Source organism: Nematostella vectensis, chromosome 8 (assembly GCF_932526225.1).
Source record: "Nematostella vectensis chromosome 8, jaNemVect1.1, whole genome shotgun sequence".
NCBI classification, from domain to species: domain Eukaryota; kingdom Metazoa; phylum Cnidaria; class Anthozoa; order Actiniaria; family Edwardsiidae; genus Nematostella; species Nematostella vectensis.
Genome location: NC_064041.1, coordinates 9,904,922 through 9,925,049, shown reverse-complemented (window position 1 = coordinate 9,925,049; position 20,128 = coordinate 9,904,922). Strand labels below are relative to the sequence as shown.

The window sequence follows — 20,128 nt, the reverse complement described above, 5'->3', positions numbered from 1 at the left end:
TGAAATGTTTTGAAATTTCTACATTTAAGAAACCCAACTTAAGAACGTTATAACAAAATAAAATTCAAAAAATACATACTCGCTTGAAATTCTTGAATAGACTTGACCTGGATGATTCCCCTTGCATGTTGTCGGCAACCACTGTCTTGGCCAGGGATTTCGAGCTTCCTGGCTTCCCTACCAGGAAGAGAGGAATCCTCAGGTCGATGCACACCACCATCATGAACACGTTCTCGGTCAGCGCTTTGTTCCGCGCGATGTTCGGGCCGAGGGAGAGTCCCCTGATCATGACACGCTGGCACCTAGACAAAAGCGAAGTTCTTAGAAAGAGTTTACTTTCTAGGAATTTATTTGTTACACAAGGTACGATCAATGATGATATAGCAGCATGCGAGAATGCGTTCTGTCTGGTACACATCGACCGTTTTCTACTTAACCACAACGTGAAAACCCCTTTTTCACCCCAAATGACCTACGGCATATAATAGACACAATTGATTTACTTGAAGGGATACAGGCACCCTTAAATACCTAAAAGCTCTACCAGCAATGCACTCCTATCTCTGAACATTATGCTTCGGTAATTTATTGCTACTACTTTGAAATGAGCGTCAAGGTTGAACGCAGTTTATTACCCATCCTACCCTTCGTCGTCGTCTTTTATTGCACGAAAATAAAAGCACAGCTGCATGTACCGTACAAATAATACAAAACATTCAAGGAAGTAATATATATGCGCGCGAAAATTTCATCCTAGAATTCAACAAACGTTGTCAGTGCAAACGGCAATGGGCGAATGCGTTAATGTGTACTAATTATTCACAAACTTGGATGACCTCAAATGGATTATCGTATGATTGATCTACATTGTCCTGCACACGGAAGAAATGTGACCCATGGAATCCTTTTTTTAAATAAGTGTGTACATATAAATATATATCTTGGATGACGTCTTCTCGGTTAAGTCTTACTTTCTAATTGCTTTATCCATCTGTCTTTCTCCTTTGAGGTTTAGCGGCACAGAACAGTTCCGCACCACGTGACAGCGGTATGGCTTGCGTGACTGTAGCTTAGCGTGGTAACACACACAAAGACTCATGACCAGCAACCACGTGTTCAAGTCCATCTCGTCCTCATCATCCTCGTCATCGGTATCAGAATCAGAGTCTGATTGGTCACTATTATCATCATCATCATCGCTGTCATCCTCATCATCATCATCATCTTTTTGGGGCTCCCTCTGTGGCCGCAAGGCTTGATGGTGCCGACGGAACCAAAGCATCACGGTCATGGCTCGCTCAATGTCACGAAGACTCACAAAACTACATTCGTCCTGAAATGTTCAGAGAGATTATGAGCAAAAAGCACCATCAAGATCAAAGTCAAAGTCAGACAGACTATGGTTAAATGAAAGATTTTTGGAGAGCCGGAGAGAATACGGTAAAAGGATAGGGGAAAAAGTTAGAAACATTAATACGACTTTATTATCTCAAAAGTATAACATCTTATAGGCTCTCATATACGGCGATTAGAAATGGGCTAATTTCCTACCCGCTATACTACTGACATACTACAATCCGCGCCAAAACTAGTTGACCCATTCACCGCTAAAGCTAAACCTTGACAAAATCCCATGTCTGGCAATCACGTGTGCCACACAAATAAATGATCCCCCCAACCCCCCGTGCCAATGTTGAGCGCCTCTCGTTAGTATGCGGTGGCTGAGTTCCAGGCCTAAGTGAGCAGCACTGGTATGGGGGGAGGGACGAAATGGATGTGCTTGACAAGTGGTTAACAGGTATGCAACCATTCGGGGCACCGATTTTGCGGAATGGGTCAAATGTTTTGGCGGGGATTGTAGTCTTAGTTTTTCCCGTGATACAGTTCATGCATTTATATGTTTATCACCTTCTGGTCCCTCATGTACTGCTGTGATGCCGCCAACACCTTGGAGATCGCATCCACCAGGGGATGACTTCCAATCTGTGCCCAAAATATCATGGGTACGGTTAGATTTTTCATTTTAGATAATCTTAAAGTACAAGAATCCATCACGTGACATTACAGTTGTGAGCCTCACTATCATGCTAGCATTTTACTACTCACGTAACGCTTAACAATCTGCCGGATGTACATTTCCTCAATTTCCGGTTTCAGCTGACCGAAGTCCCACACCAGCGGGCGCATGCTCGCCGGGAGTGCGTGCACGCGATAGACCAGGTGACGGAGAGGAATTTTACCTGAAAATAAAAAAACGCATATTAAGGGAAATCTCCGGGGTGTATGTGTGTGGGGGGGTGTCTTTTTTTAACTGCACATCTGTCAATCTGAGAAGTATTTACCTAGCTTCTCCTTCGTTTCTTGAGAGGTCACGTGATAGCCTAGGCCGGCTGACTCGAGTTTGTGAATCATTTGGTCGGTGTGTCTAGGAATAGAAAACATGCACATTAGGGGCGCTAAAACGTCACAAAACTATAACACAGCACACACAATTTATCAAAAACTAAATCGCAGGAAAAACTGGGCCATAACAAAAAAGACGATTATTAGAAAAAGTCGAAAGGACACCAGAAACACAAGATCAAAAGAACCCCAAAATAATATTAACAATGCCTTATCAAACACAGTATGTAGGATTATTAGAACAGAGGCTAAAAGATAATAGGGACCTTAAGAAACGACAACGGCAACGCGAGCGCCTATTTCCTTCAAACGACGGTCTAGCGAGGACGGGAACGTGTGCGCTGACAACTAGACTATCCTTGTTCGCTATGTTAGAAATAAGATTCTAGGGTTTACTATAGTTTTTTGGAAATACATGAACGAGTGGATTGTATCAAAACTTGTTTAAAATTGAGCGCAAAGTATAAAAGCTGGTTTGGGGATCACGTTCTCACCTTAGTCGCCGTCGTCGTTGCTTAAGGTCCCTAATAACAGCTCCACAAAACAATCATATATTGGCGAATCCAAGACACCCTGCGCCGTTGGTTGCCAAGGATAAAGATATATCATCCCTTAACACACACACACTCAAAATAGGATATGCACAACTAACAAGTCCCCAACTACAAGTCACCGCTATGTTTTTGCCAACAGGGTGTGGAGTGGAATTCGAACAAACTAAAGGAATATCATACTTGCGATATGGGTTGCACGCCGCTATAAAGTGTAGGCGACGAATTCCCTCCCCCACGGGACGCCCGTTCACTCTCTTATCCACCATCACCTCCTTGATCAGCCCAAGCGCATGCGTGGTGTTGGCCTCGTCAAAGAACAGCACAGTATCAACACCTAAAGTCTCGTTTTCACGTGCCATCTTTTCGGCTTGTTCAACCTTCCGGCTGATATCCTCGTAAGACGTCCCTCCGTGAACCTGATAAACCGGAACAAACAGGTTTAAAACAGGTCTTGATAAAATTAGAAAGATTTATGAACATTTACAAGCAATATCATGCCGGCATTTACAAGCAATATCAAGCTGGCTTTTGTCTTTAGAAAACAAACACCAGAAAGGAAACGTAAAAGACAACACGCGTGCAAATGAATGTGAGTGAAGGGAGCGGATAAAGAAAATTAATAAAAAAAGAACCATTCTGTTCCTTCCTTTTTGTCAGCTGTAACCACTTGCGGTGACCCCTAGAATATGGCCTGTACCTTCATCAGTAGCAAGTTCTGTCAGGTGTTACCGCTTGAGTGACCCCTCCCTAGATTATGGGCCTGTACCTTCATCAGTAACAAGTTCTGTCAGGTGCAACCGCTAGAGTGATCACTCCCTAGATTAAGGGCTTGTACCTTCATCAGAAGAAAGTTCTGTCAGGTGTAACCGCTAGAGTGATCCCTCCCTAGATTATGGGCCTGTACCTTCATCAGTAACAAGTTCTGTCAGGTGTTACAGCTTGAGTGACCCCTCCCTAGATTATGGTCCTGTACCTTCATCAGTAACAAGTTCTGTCAGGTGCAACCGCTAGAAAGACCACTCCCTAGATTATGGGCCTGTACCTTCATCAGTAGCAAGTTCTGTCAGGTGCAACCGCTAGAAAGACCACTCCCTAGATTATGGGCCTGTACCTTCATCAGTAGCAAGTTCTGTCAGGTACAACCGCTAGAAAGACCACTCCCTAGATTATGGGCCTGTACCTTCATCAGTAACAAGTTCTGTCAGGTGTAACCGCTAGAAAGACCACTCCCTAGATTATGGGCCTGTACCTTCATCAGTAGCAAGTTCTGTCAGGTGTTACAGCTTGAGTGACCCCTCCCTAGATTATGGTCCTGTACCTTCATCAGTAACAAGTTCTGTCAGGTGCAACCGCTAGAAAGACCACTCCCTAGATTATGGGCCTGTACCTTCATCAGTAGCAAGTTCTGTCAGGTGCAACCGCTAGAAAGACCACTCCCTAGATTATGGGCCTGTACCTTCATCAGTAGCAAGTTCTGTCAGGTACAACCGCTAGAAAGACCACTCCCTAGATTAAGGGCCTGTACCTTCATCAGTAACAAGTTCTGTCAGGTACAACCGCTAGAGTGACCACTCCCTAGATTATGGGCCTGTATCTTCATCAGTAACAAGTTCTGTCAGGTGTAACCGCTAGAAAGACCACTCCCTAGATTATGGGCCTGTACCTTCATCAGTAGCAAGTTCTGTCAGGTGTTACCGCTAGAAAGACCACTCCCTAGATTATGGACCTGTACCTTCATCAGTAACAAGTTCTGTCAGGTGTTACCGCTAGTGATAACTCCCTAGATTATGGGCCTGTACCTTCATCAGTAGCAAGTTCTGTCAGGTGTTACCGCTAGAAAGACCACTCCCTAGATTATGGGCATGTACCTTTATCAGTAACAAGTTCTGTCAGGTGTAACCGCTAGAGTGACCCCTCCCTAGATTATGGGCCTGTACCTTCATCAGTAACAAGTTCTGTCAGGTGTAACCGCTAGAGTGACCCCTCCCTAGATTATGGGCCTGTACCTTCATCAGTAACAAGTTCTGTCAGGTGTTACCGCTAGAGTGATAACTCCCTAGATTATGGCCTGTACCTTCATCAGTAACAAGTTCTGTCAGGTGCAACCGCTAAAGTGATAACTCCCTAGATTATGGGCTTGTACCTTCATCAGTAACAAGTTCTGTCAGGTGCAACCGCTAAAGTGATCACTCACTAGATTATGGCCTGTACCTTCATCAGTAACAAGTTCTGTCAGGTGTAACCGCTAGTAATAACTCCCTAGATTATGGTCCTGTACCTTCATCAGTAACAAGTTCTGTCAGGTGCAACCGCTAGAAAGACCACTCCCTAGATTATGGGCCTGTACCTTCATCAGTAACAAGTTCTGTCAGGTGCAACCGCTAGAAAGACCACTCCCTAGATTATGGGCCTGTACCTTCATCAGTAGCAAGTTCTGTCAGGTGCAACCGCTAGAGTGATCACTCCCTAGATTAAGGGCTTGTACCTTCATCAGAAGAAAGTTCTGTCAGGTGTAACCGCTAGAGTGATCCCTCCCTAGATTATGGGCCTGTACCTTCATCAGTAACAAGTTCTGTCAGGTGTTACAGCTTGAGTGACCCCTCCCTAGATTATGGTCCTGTACCTTCATCAGTAACAAGTTCTGTCAGGTGTAACCGCTAGTAATAACTCCCTAGATTATGGGCCTGTACCTTCATGAGTAGCAAGTTCTGTAAGGTGCAACCGCTAAAGTGATCACTCCCTAGATTATGGGCCTGTACCTTCATCAGTAACAAGTTCTGTCAGGGGCGACCGCTAGAGTGATCACTCCCTAGATTATGGGCCTGTACCTTCATCAGTAACATGTTCTGTCTGGCCTCTCCGCTGGAATGGCATGCTTGTAACGCACACATGTAACGGATTAACCGAGTCTTCCCACAACCAGTCTCACCCATGATGACCACAGGTATACCGCATCTGTAACAGATAATTAGAGTCATTTGATAAACTAGCGTGGATATTTTGGTGATTCCATGTGATTTTGCGTGCATCCGAGCTTTTCAAAATAACACAGAAGACACTCGTAAAACCGCTGATCATTTAGCTACCTGAAGCGCATGTGAATAGCTAATATCTTCTTCATGTTATCGATGGTCAGCTCATAGTTGGGGTCTGGGTCCAGCATGCCCACTCTCCATGTGATGCCCATGACGTCACACAACTTCCGAATTTTCATTTCCCTGAAAACAGTTATAACAGTATAACCTTAACATGTAGCTCACAAAAGACACATTTTAAACTGTGTGTGCTGCGTTAAGGAACACTATGGGATGTCAACATCGAGTTAAACTAACTGAAGCAATTGCTGTTTCTTTATGATACAAAAATACCCACCACATCAGATCGTAATTCGTTGTGCCCGGTGTAAAAGAACTCTTCCTGGATTAAAGGTAATGCCTTTACACCTATTGGTGCTAGGAGAGGCCGTGCACCCCCAGTGTTTTCTAAAATTATAAGGAAATGACAAGAAGGTCGTAGCTGTCCCTCCCCCCCTCAGTTTTCTTAATGACCCTTGTATCGTTCTTTTCAGTTTTTCGATGTCTGTTACGGCCCTGAAAGGCGGTATATGTGAGTGTTTGTATACCAAGACTTATCCAAAACACCAAAGCTGTGAGTAAAAGCAATATTACCGTAATGATACGAAGCAACTATTGTTAAGTAATGAAATAAAAAATCGGCAATCCGGACACAGTGCCATATTTTGTTTTCCTTGTTTACATACTTAGACCAGGCCTTGTATTTTGGTGCAAAGTCGACTTTCTGCGCGTCCAGACCAGTCTTCAGTTGTCTTGACATTAGACTATTCTGAAGTACTGTAAGTCTGTCAGGATCGATAAGGTCGCCATCTTTGTTAATGTGGAAACCCATGAACGTCATCGTGACGCGGTCCTGGTTGAAAAATATGTACGGATGCGGGCTGGGGAGAGAAACGAAGGTTGTGACCGTCATCCTTCCTTCCTCTTTTATATTATTACCACCATTATCATCATCAGATCGTCATCTAACTAAGCCCTCTAAACTACCAAGTCCTGACCTGTTCTCCCATCGCCGCCGGATTTGAAGTGGCCTGATGTCCTCGTCTTCCTCTTCGGCACCAGATGCGCCCACTGTGCATGTGACAGCGTCATCAAGAGAAGGCGTGGCAAAGTCCTATAAAAAAGAAAGCATGTTGTTGAACAGCGCAGCAATCAGCGTACAACTACAATGAACAGAACTCTCTTACATCATACACTAGAAAACTAAACTTCTCATTCTCAAGACATAAATAATAAAGTAGCTAATCACTCTCATTGCAGCTACATGCTGAATTACAAGAGCGAAGATTGTTGGTAATGTGGAGGAAAGAAAACCGGAGAACCCGGAGATAAACCCTCGGAGCAAAGGCGAGACAAACTAACTCAGGTCGCGTCGGAACCGAGAATTGAACCCGGAACCCAGTGGTGAGAAGCACAGGCACTACAGAGCGACGTTCTGCAACTACGCCACCTAGGCTCCTGTAGGTGTACATGTGAGCTTCCGTGACCTTACCCGAGACATGTGAATCATGAACTGCACAACAAACGTCTTAAATCCACTGAGAGTGTTCTGCATCCAGCTGTCACCGACGATTGCCGGGTCACAGTACACTGATCCCTCACAATCCTGAAGCTGACAACTAAGAAAGTCCACGAAGTGCCTCAACTCCGACCACGAGGGGTTTAGGATACCACAGTACCTAGCGAGACATAAACGAGAGGTTATCGATTTGGAAGTACCAAACATGACATAAAAGGGGTTAAGGATCCCGCAGTACCTTGAGAGACATACACGAAATCTTATCGATCCCGCAGTAACTAGCGAGACATATACGTGAGGTTATCGATTTCGCAGTACCTAGCGCAGTACCTAGATTTCTCAGTATCGAATACGATATACGAGGGGTTATCGATCCCGCAGTACCTAGCAAGACATACACGAGATACGTTCGATTCAGCAGGACTCAGCGAGATATGCACAAAAGGAAAGCGATCCCTTATACGGTAGTATCTTTCGAGATCTGTTTTCCCTTTTGTTCCCTTACTTGATGAGCAGGGCGAGGCAGTCCGCGGGAGGACTACAGCGTGTAGCGCTAAACTTGAAATGGTCCAGGTTCATGTTCTTGTCCCGACCGTTGAGGTACTGGTAAGCACGTTTCACCGGTTTGCTGGAGAGCTCAATAGCGTCAAACAAAGGACTTGAGCCTGCTAAAATAACCGACAAATTCGTAAATGAAGAAAGTGGCTGGATACAGGAAAACCAGTTGCCACTGCAACAAAGTTACAAAGAGGAGATACACATAAAAATGGGCACTTTATTCTGAGGTGGATGCATTTTCCAATGTTTCAAGTCAAAATCTATGGCGAACAAGCATGGACTGCACGCTAGATTTCAGGAGCTAGCGCGCCCTACACATGATGCATTTGGTTGCCGCAAACGTATTATATTTTCTATCCGAAAATAGAAAGAAGTAAACAAGTAAAAAAAAAAGTATGAGTCTGAGAATAATAAGGGATGACTTTTCTCCGAGAAAGACAAAAACAATGCATTTCAGGAAGAATGGCTTGGCCAACCTTTATTCCTTACTGTGCGTTATTGTTAACTATTAAAAGAGATTACCGTTTGGTGACTCCGACTTGAGAATCTTGAGAGTTTCACGTGGTGTAATGCACGTGATTGCTGGTAGTAGAGAGAACATCACGGCGGTAGGTTGACTTCCAGGAAGCTGAAGTGTGTAACAAAAAAGGGTGACTATTTGAAATAAGGTATCATTGATAAGGAATAAGCTCTTGTATCACGTAAACAAATGCTTGAGTAACTGTTTAAATGTCTTGGTGATGGTAGTGATGATGATGATTATGGTGGTGATGATGGTAGTGGTGATTATGGAAATGTTGACGATGACAACAGTAGTGGTGATGATTGTGATGATGATGACGATGATGATTATAGTAGTGGTGATGATGGTAAAGTAAATGATGATTGTGATGATTGTAGTAGTCATGATGATGATAGTACGTACCTTGTTGGAAGAGCTGGCGGTGGTAACTTCGATGACATAAAGGTCGGTTTTCCTTCGCCTCCATACACGACCTTGTCTGTCACTCATTATTCCTAGCACCAGCAGGTTGAATAGCACAGTATCCAAGCCCTCAACTACCTGTGGACAAACATAATGAAAACACTCAGAATATTCGTTGGAATTCGAAGAACTCAAATTCTCCATAAATCCCAACTAAGTGAAGTTACATTTGTACTGTATAATTAGAAATCCTAGGAAACTGATCAAAATTTATATCTAAAAAAAGGTGAGCCAAGTGTGTTATAAGAATACAGCTAGATCGCAAATCGGTGACACGTTTTCCTGAATGCCATAGCCTTGTGCACTTACGAAAGGCGAGACGTCGAGATGAATAATCCTTGAAATTGGCAGTTCCCCTGCAACTGGACTCTCCCAGAGCGCATCTAACAGGGAGGAGGTGTCAACCGCCGTCCCGTGGAGTGGTACTGTCAGAACAAATTGCTGTCGTCCCTTGAGCTCCTTTGCCATTTTCTTGTTGTTTTCAAGCTTGGCCAGTTTGTCCGAGAGTCTGCTGACCACTAGCGATTTGCCAACGCCGGCGCGCTCTGACGTCACAACTCGAACGCATAGGCTGTTGGAAATTCGATACGTCCTTAGTTTCAGCTTAGTCATCCGATGTTACATTTAAAAAACAAAAAACAAAAGAACTGAAACTGTGCACATGCATAGCAGGGTTTACTGGAGTGTGTTGTGAAAATGGCAAAATAAACATTCAGAGGTAAACAACAAATCAGTTATATCGAAAAATATGGATACAGTAAATATACAGTAAAGGGTTTCCTGTAATCACTTTTGCACATAATCTTACAGCACATCCAGCAAAACCGTGAACATCTAAAATATGTGTGGAATGTTTATTGTCTTCTGACGAATCAGACGCGAGAATTCAGACACTAAGACTTGTTGAGACATGTTTCTAGTTGACTGAATATCTCGCGGGTGATTGGTCAGAAGAAACATTCCATACATATTTCCGGTGTTTGCGGTTTACTGGTCGCGCTGTAACCTGGGCTTTAAATCCAAACACTTTTTCTTAAAAAGAATGATTAATGAAAGGCAAAACACTAGCTAAAACTCCAACGCACTTGTCGTTATCAAGGGTCGCGGCTGGTGTCCAGGATACCATCTGGTCATTGTAGTACCCGTGTTGTGCTTCTCTACAAGTGAACTGCTTTGTGAAGTACTGAGTCAGCCTGGCCCTGGACGCACAACCTGGTGCTGCCTTCATGCGATGAGCGTCCAGCGCAGCGATCAAATGTGAGCAATCCTCATTTTCCGTGCTGCAGATTATCACTAGTTTCAAATCTATAAAATAATAAGGTAAATAAATTGGAGTAGCTAATCACTCTCCTTACAGCTAGATGCTGAATTAATAGAGCGTAGATTCAGACGTGGGTCGAGTTGAAGGCATGGGAAGGCGCCTCAGGCTCCAAAATACACATGTCTGACTACGAACCACAGCTAAGATCGACATTGTGGAGAGACGAAAACAGGAGAACCCGGAGAAAAAATCGGAGCAAAGGCGAGACCAACAAATTCAACTCACGTCGGAACCGGGAATCGAACCCAGAACCAAGTGGTGAGAAGCACAGGCACTACAGAGCGACCGGGAAACCTGTGGTGAGAAGCACAGGCACTACAGAGCGACCGGGAAACCTGTGGTGAGAAGCACAGGCACTACAGAGCGACCGGGAAACCTGTGGTGAGAAGCACAGGCACTACAGAGCGACCGGGAAACCTGTGGTGAGAAGCACAGGCACTACAGAGCGACGCTCTGCCAACTGTGCCACCATAAAATATGAGCAGCGATAGCTAGGTGGTATGGCCAGCTTGAGATGTTTTCACAGATGCGAAATCACGGCTTTTTGCGGGCATCTATAAAACATTGTCATGTCTTGATAAAGAAGATGTGTAGTACCATCTCTAAGGAACCGCTTGGGCAGTCTACATCTAAATCGACGGTATGTAGGTCTTACCTAAAGCACCAATTAACGCTAGTTTTGCATTGATGGTATTCTGTAAAATATTCACATTTTTCAACATTGAAATTAAATAAGGGCTAACTAGGATCAGTTGTGAAACTGACACATCCTAAAAATAGGAACAAGTCTGCCAAAAATGTGCAAAAATATGCGCTTACAGAGTTGGACCGAAGTGCGTCCCTTGTGAAACTGGTATGCAAAGTCTCCGTAATTTATGTAGTCAAAGAAATACACTGTGATTACCCTCTCTGTGGAGATTCTCCAGCATGTGACTGAGGCTTTCGACAGCCGCCTGGCTGACGTTATACGGGAGAAGATCCGCGTTCAGGAGGCAAAACATCTGCTCCTGGTTGTCACCAAACGCCCGCCACCAAAACAGCTCTACCTGCAAGTTGAAATTGGGAATTAAGAGTGCCAAAATATAGAAGCGGCAGTAAGGTGCTAGTAATAACACGATTTCAAACTAAGTGTGTTGGCAGAAATGATCAGGTAGAAATAGTGCAGAAAAACACATAAAAGTGGAACTCAAAAATCACACATGGTAGATGAAAGTAAATTAAAGTTTTATGCAGATTACGAGCTATCGCTAACGGGTTAAAAAGGACAAGTAGACAGAATAGAAACAACCGTAAAAGCGCCTCACTTCTTCAGCAGTTGTATCCGGTGTACAGGCGAGTACTTCAGCGGCACTTGGGAGAGGGCTGTTACCATCACCCATATACAGAGTCAGTACTGTTGGAAGAATTTCGGCTAAAAAGAGTATAAAGAGTTAGATATAATAAGCCATCAAGCAATTTAGAAGTGTTAACATTGAGAAAAACAGAAAAGTAGACTATAGGTTTATAACTCCTAGAGGGGGAGGGGTGGAAGGAATTTAACTGCAAGGAGAATAAAGAGCTAAGTGCAAAAACTCCTTAAGCTATTCAGAAGAGTTAAAATTGAGAAAACAGATAAGTGGATTATAAGTTGGATCTACTCCTAGGGGGGTAGGGGGGGGGGCGGAAAAACAGTGTGTGTAACTCACCTTGTGGCACCAACAACAGGTTTGGCTGGTCCCGTTTCAGATACTCAGGGAAAGGTCGAGCCGTCGGCGTAATTTCAGCTATGAGGCAGAAAGGAATCATATACACGGGTGAATTCTACAACTAATAGCAAAGATGCAAGTAATAGGTTAGGCAAATATGGGCTCCGGGGTACTTACAACGGATTGTAAGGGCGCGCAACAGGGTTCCCAGTTCATCCAGTGTTAAGTATAGCCCTTCTTTAGTGTCCTCCTGAAAATCCTCTTCTTCATGCTCACAAGGTTGCTCCTCAAGCTCGCTATATCAAAATTGTTAACGTACGTTAAAATACGTATACAGTTGTAACTCTATGGGAATGATGTTTCAAAGTTTGCTTGTTAGTTTGTACTGTAAAACAATTACCGTAAAAGGTCTAATAAGCCACGGGGAAAAGAGAGGATAGGAGAGGGGGCAATTTCAAAAGGATTTTTTCCAGCTAGGTAATTTGCGTATATTACGTTGGTCTCTATATTAACGATGATACTTAATGTCCAATTTACATTTGAAATGTATTGTAAATGTGTTGTTATACTTTTAGAGAGGGGGGTTATTTGATAATTTTGGCTCTAGATGGGGGAATTCAAGAGGGAGGCTTAAAAGAGAAAAGTATACCGTATTCCTCTTAATATACCCAACCTATTATGTGTATATATTTTGAAAGCTTTCAACACTTGATATATGCTAAACCTGTCTGGTGGTAGTAGTCGTATGAAGAGGCAACCCACCTGTCCTGGACTTCTGTGGCTTCCTGGCCATTATCCATTTCCTGGTCATCGAAGAATTCAGCAAAAGCTCGGTCCTGCTTTGCCTCGTCCGTCCAGATATCTATTATTTCATCATCATCTCCATGCTTGAAACACCAGTCCAAAAGGTCAACCTCCAGGACATCATTGCATTTCAGTGTACCACTTGCTTTCAGGCATGCAACTGCGACTCTTTCTGGGTCATCAAAACTCATACTCTCGACTTTTCCAAAGAAGGACGCGTATTGTTCGCGTACGCTCGCATGACGGAAGCTAGCGTTTAGTTGGTCACTGCTCCTTAACTCATGTTGATGTACGCCGAGGTTGCTCACGGCATTGATGCCAAAACATTCGATCAAAGCCTCGTTAAGGCGCTTTGAGCTGATCCCCGGAACAACACTTTCCAAGAGACATAGCACGTGAAGAGGGAGACCTTTTGCGCCTTCGCCTTCACGTCTCACAGCGCCGATCTTTTCCCTCATTATAAAGATCTGACGAGTCGTGAAGTGGCTGAACTCGTGGTACTTGGTACGCTTTCTGTTCATATACTCACGCCATACCTCTAGTTCATCTTCCATCTCCTTACACAGGCAATCCAGCTTGTTCCGAATTGATTGGCCGGTTAGGTAGTTGTCATGGCAATCGAAGTTTTGTCTCCAACCCAGGAATCTCGCGTTTCCAGCCTCACATAGCGCGATGTAGACTTTGCCTAAGCGCATGATGCCTTCGAATACCTGATATGACATATTCGAAATCAATTTGGAGTGCTAGTCTACTCTACTCTCAACTTCAAATTGACTTCAATTGACAGACGACTGATTGACTAACTGGCTAACTGAATGATGTATTGGTTGGTCGCATGCGTTGTTTTTACCTCAACAAAAGCGTTGATCTCTTCAGCACTCTCTATTTCTTTGTTCTGAAGCTGAGCTGTTTTGCCAGCTATAAGCATCAACTTGCTCTGCAGGTCTTTCAGGTCGTTGAGATACATCGTCTTTTTCTCGCTTTCGTCCTCTTCTCTTGCATTTCTATCAACAAAAACAGTCCAGAATTAGGGATTTGAGACAAGAAAATTTGCCGTCCAGTCAAGACCACGTTAAGACATCAGATAGAAGATGTACCCCTGTCAACAAATTGGCATTATAGGGACGTTTAACGAGCGTTTCACTTGCTTACCTTCGTTTAATGGAAGGTAGAGATTGGAGGCAGGTAAAGGCCCTCTCACACCTTTTTTTCTCTTGCAACATGTCTCGCAAACAAATAATTGCAAATCGCACGCGCGCTTTCTTACGTGTGACCTCCCTTGCAACAAGGACTTACTTCTACTTTCCGCGAAAAAATTCGCAGAAACACTTCACGTGTGAGTTCTAGCTAGACAAGTTTCAACTGAAAAGTGTACGTGACAGGACCTTAAGGCGAACCCGGCAAAAGTACAGTAAAAGGTAGGATGGGTTGCTCATAAAACATTTGCGAAATACGGTGAAATGACATGGGATCAAACAAAAAGGGAAAGGTTTTGCGTACGGCAAGGTTAGACATGGCCAGGAAAACATGGTTATGGTAAGTCAAATCTGGTAAGTACAAAATCACTTGAAGACATCAAAGTTTAGGAAAATTAGAAAAAAAACATAGAAAAAGGCGGTAATTACGTAGTTGAACACTGACCTACTGACATAGTCTACAGGCACAGTCAAATTGATCACTTGATCAAGGGTGGTCTGTCCCTCGGACAGCGGTACTTGGTTCCTGTTAAAGTCTACTCCGGTGTCAAGGAATCCCACTGAGTAAACTCCGCCCTGGTTTATGGTTTTCGCCAGCATGATCGATGACATTTCTACTGATCCGTGAGAATTCTTCACTCCCTTTAACCACTCGAGATGTCGGTTGGTCTCTCTCTGAAGAGTACAGCGAAAAAAATTAACCTTTATCCTTCTTGTTTAAAATCTATGTACTGGATGTATACCGCTTATTGCCTTCGGTCTCGTTCATTAACTCTTACATTCATTTTGGCCGAGTGCACGTACAAAACGACATAATAATACAAAAAAAAATGTTTTCTTAATGTTATAATGTCCATGTCTTTATGTCGGGCTTAACATAAGAATATAAGAGTGTGCGCGCCTGTGTCGATATGTCGCTAGTGTGCATCAGGCATAATCAACCAATGAGAACGCGCGTAGCACTGTAGCTATATCAACCAATGAGAACGCGCGTAGCACTGTAGCTATATCAACCAATGAGAGCGCGCGTAGCACCGTATCTGGAAATTATTACCAGTTTGTTTGGCAGTTCCTTGTCTTGCTGGACAGCTTTCCAAACAGGTTCACAAATCATCATCAGCTCCTCAAACCCGCATTCTTCACTCAGGTTGAAGATTAGGGGCGCAAAGCTGAGGCAGCTGGTGTGGAAGTGGAAAATACGATCTACTTCCATGTCATTCTCGCCAGCGGAAATCATCGCCAAATCGACAAGTGTGCTCAGCGCGGATGTGTCTAGAAAATAAAGATATCAAAGTAGCATACACCAAAAGATCTCTACCTGTCTCACTAGGAAGTCACAGCGACTTAAAATCATAGCGCAACGGAGAGCAAAGCAAGTAAAGGGCCGGTCGCACAAAGCTTGGATAAGTCCTATCAACCGGTTAAAACCTATCCATTTGGCGAAGCCCGAATAAAAGTTATATAGCGGATAAAGTAAACACACATTTCATAGTTGGCAACCACGAACTACGAACTTACATACACACCTGGTAGGACTGGGTCAATTATTGCTTGCTTTGTCGAGAAATGTGACTCCCCGAGACAGAAAGAAGCTAAACACTATCCCCTTTGATCGTTTCATGGCTTACGTGCCTCAATAAACAGTTACTGTTTGTTTTCTAACATATTTTGTACCTCTTGCCATTTTGTTATGGTTTGCATATTTTGATTTGCATATTTACAATGGCAAAGGGGAGCCACTTAGTGGCAAATGATGGTAAACCAGCGGATAATAATCGAACCTTCTATCCAGGCTTTGTGCAACGCTATTTTAACCGGCAGATAGCAATACCCTGAATAGAGGATTTATCTAGTGGATAGCGGCTATTCAGCTGATAACTTATTCAGGCTTTGTTCAACTGGCCCCAGAAGTGTAAGTCTGCAAAAAAAGAGAATTACCCTAAACTACCTATGGTAAAGGTAGGTAGCCTGTGTTTTTGGCGGGAACATATTTAATCAGTGGTTTTAGGCGGAAACATGCGGCAACATGTTGTTTTGATAGGGCCTGGCTTACCTCTGATTGTCTCTTTCAGCCACTTGACCAATGCCTCACAGTCCGCGATGGCCTGGAAGCAACTGGAATGTTCTAGGGATATCTTATCAAGGCTTCCAGTCGCACTAGTCAAGCGATCATCGATACTCTCCAGTCGCTTTGACTTAAACTCAGAGGACGTCTAAAAACAGTAAAGACATCAGTGTAAAATATAAATAAATAAATAAATAAATAAATAAATAAATAAATAAATAAATAAATAAATAAATAAATAAATAAATAAATAAATAAATAATATTTCTATACTTTATTCGATCACTCGATTGCCATATGTGATGCACCCGGTTTCAGTTGAAGTTGACTTATTTCGCTACTGACATGTAAATGTTTGCTGACGTTGCCACACAGTAGGGCAAGATGTGCTAAAATGTGGAGGGTACCTTCGGTTTTAAAGCTCACTTTGTGCCACTTAAACAACTTTACCGAATGACCCACCTGGTTGCGCAAATCGTCCAAGACAGAGAAGTCTCCCGTTAGGCCTACAGCGTCCTTGAACCTCCAAACAGTGTCAGCCGCCCTAGCATAATCCTTCAGACTGAAGTATTGCCCTATCTGTGTCAGGCGCTTCCCCACCAGGCTGTCATTATCACTGCACCCGGTCACATTTGTGAAGAGAATTCTAAGTTCTCTCTCCACATCATCCTTTAATCGACCTTTGAACAATTTGTCTATCTGTCGAAGAGTGGTCGACCCATCAAGCAGTCCCTGACCTGTACTCTGCCACTCTGAGTATGAGGGCGACCAGACATGACCATAGACATCTTCCAGTGTCAGGCGCCCATTTAGCATTTCGTTCTTCTCCTTCTTTTGAATGGTCTCTTTTTTGCAATATCTTCTCCAAGATTCTTGGAACAATTGGCTATTGAAGGCAAATTTCAGACGAGGTAGCATTTTTAGAAAGTTCGGCGACAAGCTAAAGAATCCCAAGAAAATATTTTTGGATGGAGCAGTGCTCGTCTCTGGGTATGTACACAAGTCTGTCATAGATCGCTCTGAAATGTCTTCAGATGTTTTTGCTTGCAGATGATCGAGCTCGAAAGATTCTGGAAAAAAATAGTAAAATCTTTCAAAAGTTTTCTCCAAGATTTGATAACTACTATACAATCTACGAGGTGGTCATAATAATACAATCTACGAGGTGGTCATGTGGTCGGTGGTGGGTGGTGGTGGTGGGTGGTGGGTGGTGGTGGTGGTATATCGGTGATATATCGACTTGCTAATGTTGATAATTCGACCTCAATACTGATAATTCGACTTCGATGTTGATAAATCGACTTGTTGATAATTTGACTTAACTGTTGATAATTCGACTTGACCGTTTATAATTCGACTTCGACAGTTGATAATTCGACTTCGATAGTTGATAATTACACTTCGACTGTTGATAACTGAATTGTTGATAATTCGACTTGATTGTTAGAGAAAGAAAGTAGTGATACCTTCATGTGTTAACGATACTAAATCTTCCTGAAATAGGAAATCGATACAAATAAGCATTCATATGCTGACCACAAGATTTTAGACCAAGGATATACATTCGATGAATAATTATTGGTTACACACAGTGTACGAACCAAGTCAAACCCGCAAAAAGCAGACATTCTTGATCACTGCAAAGCTGCTTGTTTATACAAGAATATAATTTAACCGAAAAGTCAAATTACGTCTATTACCCAGCGCTACCAGCCAATATCAACACCTCGTTGCATTTGCTAAAGCAGGGGAGGTCGATCATGTAATGGGTTGTAGCTAAGTGGGAAAATAATGCTTTCTTCCGATCTAATAAAAGCATGTAGGGTATTAAAAGTAAAGATCTTTAGGCAATTCGTTGACGACTGTCTGAAGGAAGGATCATTCACGACATTTTTTCTACGATCCTATGAGATCCCAGCACGTATACATTCTATAAGCTGCAACAAAACTGTGTTTACTCAAGCTGAGTCACCCTTCGGGAAAAATGTAGATTGATCAATCAGGCCCGTATACAGGGGGTGTGTCTATCCGAGTTGAAGTGCCTGTACACCAGGTATCGGCCTCCCTCTCAGCCACTGATCTTTTCTTGTGGTTAACTATTCTGCTTTATCTTAAACTTGAAACTTGGGTTTAGCAGGGAAGTGTAAGGTTTTAGTAAAGCCTTTGTATTGGAAATCGCACACGCCCTACAAAGAGCAGATAAACAACATTTATATCAATGTTACAGTGCAGGTCATGGTTGGTAACGAATGTCTTTCCCGTAGTATGACTAGTAAAGGTGTTCCCAATTTTTTAGAAACTTATCCGTAAAGATAATAAGCTATCCTTAAAGATCACACATCTAAATGCTGAATTACACTTTACATTCCCGCGAGGCCCTCTTCTCTTCGTCTTGATCTTAGCACGGACCACAAAGTCTTTAAGCAAGTTCTTCAGCCTACGAATGGCCATCATAGGGAATTTTTCTATAGCTGCACGGCACCTTTCCGACAAATTTTAACAATCATCAAACGATGGCTGCAACTCTCGAGAAAGATTGGTTGAATAGAATGTTAAACAGCCTATTTTCACTTATATGGTTAGTTGGAGACGAAATCGGGTAACACTTTCTACTTTTCTTTGCAAAATAAATCCAGTCTTTAGTATAGTACCATACGTACTTCTCCGTTTCATTGAGTTAAAAACTATACAACCTACTCAAAATTGCTTATGAATGACCTGAAAACGTAAGGGGAGTTAGAGTTAAACAGAGGGCTAAAACATCGGTGGAACCCCGAGTTTAGGCCTTGTGTATAATTTAACCTTTCCTCTTACGTGTAAGCAGAAGTCCCATGGTTTCGCTTGAGCCTTTTCCGCAATAGAAAACTTTATTTGTTATATATGTCAATTCCTTATTACTAACATTTCTATTACTCTTAAAATAAATAAAAACAAACAAACAAACAACAGAAAGGAAGACGGGGTTCAACCAGACAAGATAGTGATAACTTTTAGATCAACAGAAGAGTACTAAGGCACTTTTGGACACGACTCTATGTATGTATGCATGCGTTATGTACCGTCCTATTCCCAGACCTTCAAGCTCTTAACAAGCCGTCACTAGACACCTATTATCTTTTAACTGCCCAGTTATAGTTGTCAAAGAATTCGGTCACAATCCTAATAGTCATAATTTTCAGCTATTAATGTGTTTTTGAAACCCAAAATGTTTCAAATTGAGGTTAGGTACCATGTTGGGAAATTACATTTAAAGACCTAGTGCTGATACACACCTCTTCTCTTTGTAACTTTACGAACTTTATTGATAAAAGCATCAAGTCGATTTATCAACATTAGCATGTGATCCACGAAAATCATCTGAAAAACTAAAGGCGATACTGATCTAATGTGAACGGTATCTGGTAGTGTGGTTCATTCTTTATTCTTGTGCTTAAATTCGCCCATAAAGAACTAGTTTTTCTTGTAAAAAATCATTTTCTTTTTTTGTTGATAATTCGACTTGAATAGCGAAATGCTCTAAATCTTCTGCGCATGCGCACCGCAACAATTGCGCTTCACAGCACACAGAGATCTTAGCAAGTTATAACCACCCTCCAAACTTGGTTGCTATAGCTCTACATCTTCAACCAAAAATTAAAGGTTCTTTTTTTCGAAAATTTGCTTTTTTACAAAAACGTCAAGTCTAGTTCAGGAATACACTTCCCCTAGGGTCTTATTCAACATCATCCATATTCTCATATGGGAGTGTTCAAATTCAATGAAACTATGATAGTTTTATAAGGCCATGACTACCTTTTGACAAAATTTGAGACCCCCCGGTTTTCAGGGGGGGCGTTATGGCTTGTAGATAAATCGACCATCATGGAGGTTTTTTGGCCATTGTCAGGGGGGGGGGCATCACCGAATTTCGAAAGTAATTGCACATAACACCTATAAGCACATCTACCAACACTATCTGATGGGT

The 20,128-nt window shown here is 42.7% G+C and overlaps 1 protein-coding gene across 7 annotated transcripts in view; it reads right to left on the bottom strand.

Moving 5' to 3' along the window:
- Window positions 1–20,128, bottom strand: part of LOC5519403 (E3 ubiquitin-protein ligase rnf213-alpha-like) — a 64,923-nt gene that overhangs the window by 34,614 nt on the left and 10,181 nt on the right. For 6 of the 7 annotated variants that reach the window (XM_048731015.1, XM_048731011.1, XM_048731014.1 and 3 more), the window contains exons 16-41: window positions 16,627–17,234; window positions 16,153–16,312; window positions 15,154–15,371; window positions 14,545–14,774; window positions 13,754–13,907; window positions 12,862–13,613; window positions 12,277–12,395; window positions 12,100–12,177; window positions 11,719–11,825; window positions 11,319–11,460; window positions 10,179–10,398; window positions 9,403–9,664; window positions 9,034–9,171; window positions 8,631–8,736; window positions 8,056–8,218; window positions 7,524–7,710; window positions 7,030–7,145; window positions 6,718–6,912; window positions 6,044–6,175; window positions 5,786–5,912; window positions 3,138–3,373; window positions 2,343–2,425; window positions 2,107–2,240; window positions 1,909–1,983; window positions 972–1,333; window positions 80–302 (exon numbers count right to left, since the gene is read on the bottom strand). In XM_048731015.1, coding sequence (XP_048586972.1) covers window positions 80–302; window positions 972–1,333; window positions 1,909–1,983; window positions 2,107–2,240; window positions 2,343–2,425; window positions 3,138–3,373; window positions 5,786–5,912; window positions 6,044–6,175; window positions 6,718–6,912; window positions 7,030–7,145; window positions 7,524–7,710; window positions 8,056–8,218; window positions 8,631–8,736; window positions 9,034–9,171; window positions 9,403–9,664; window positions 10,179–10,398; window positions 11,319–11,460; window positions 11,719–11,825; window positions 12,100–12,177; window positions 12,277–12,395; window positions 12,862–13,613; window positions 13,754–13,907; window positions 14,545–14,774; window positions 15,154–15,371; window positions 16,153–16,312; window positions 16,627–17,234 — 5,327 coding nt within the window. The remainder of the gene's footprint in view (window positions 1–79; window positions 303–971; window positions 1,334–1,908; window positions 1,984–2,106; window positions 2,241–2,342; window positions 2,426–3,137; window positions 3,374–5,785; window positions 5,913–6,043; window positions 6,176–6,717; window positions 6,913–7,029; window positions 7,146–7,523; window positions 7,711–8,055; window positions 8,219–8,630; window positions 8,737–9,033; window positions 9,172–9,402; window positions 9,665–10,178; window positions 10,399–11,318; window positions 11,461–11,718; window positions 11,826–12,099; window positions 12,178–12,276; window positions 12,396–12,861; window positions 13,614–13,753; window positions 13,908–14,544; window positions 14,775–15,153; window positions 15,372–16,152; window positions 16,313–16,626; window positions 17,235–20,128) is intronic. The other variant, XM_048731012.1, reaches the window with a different exon arrangement.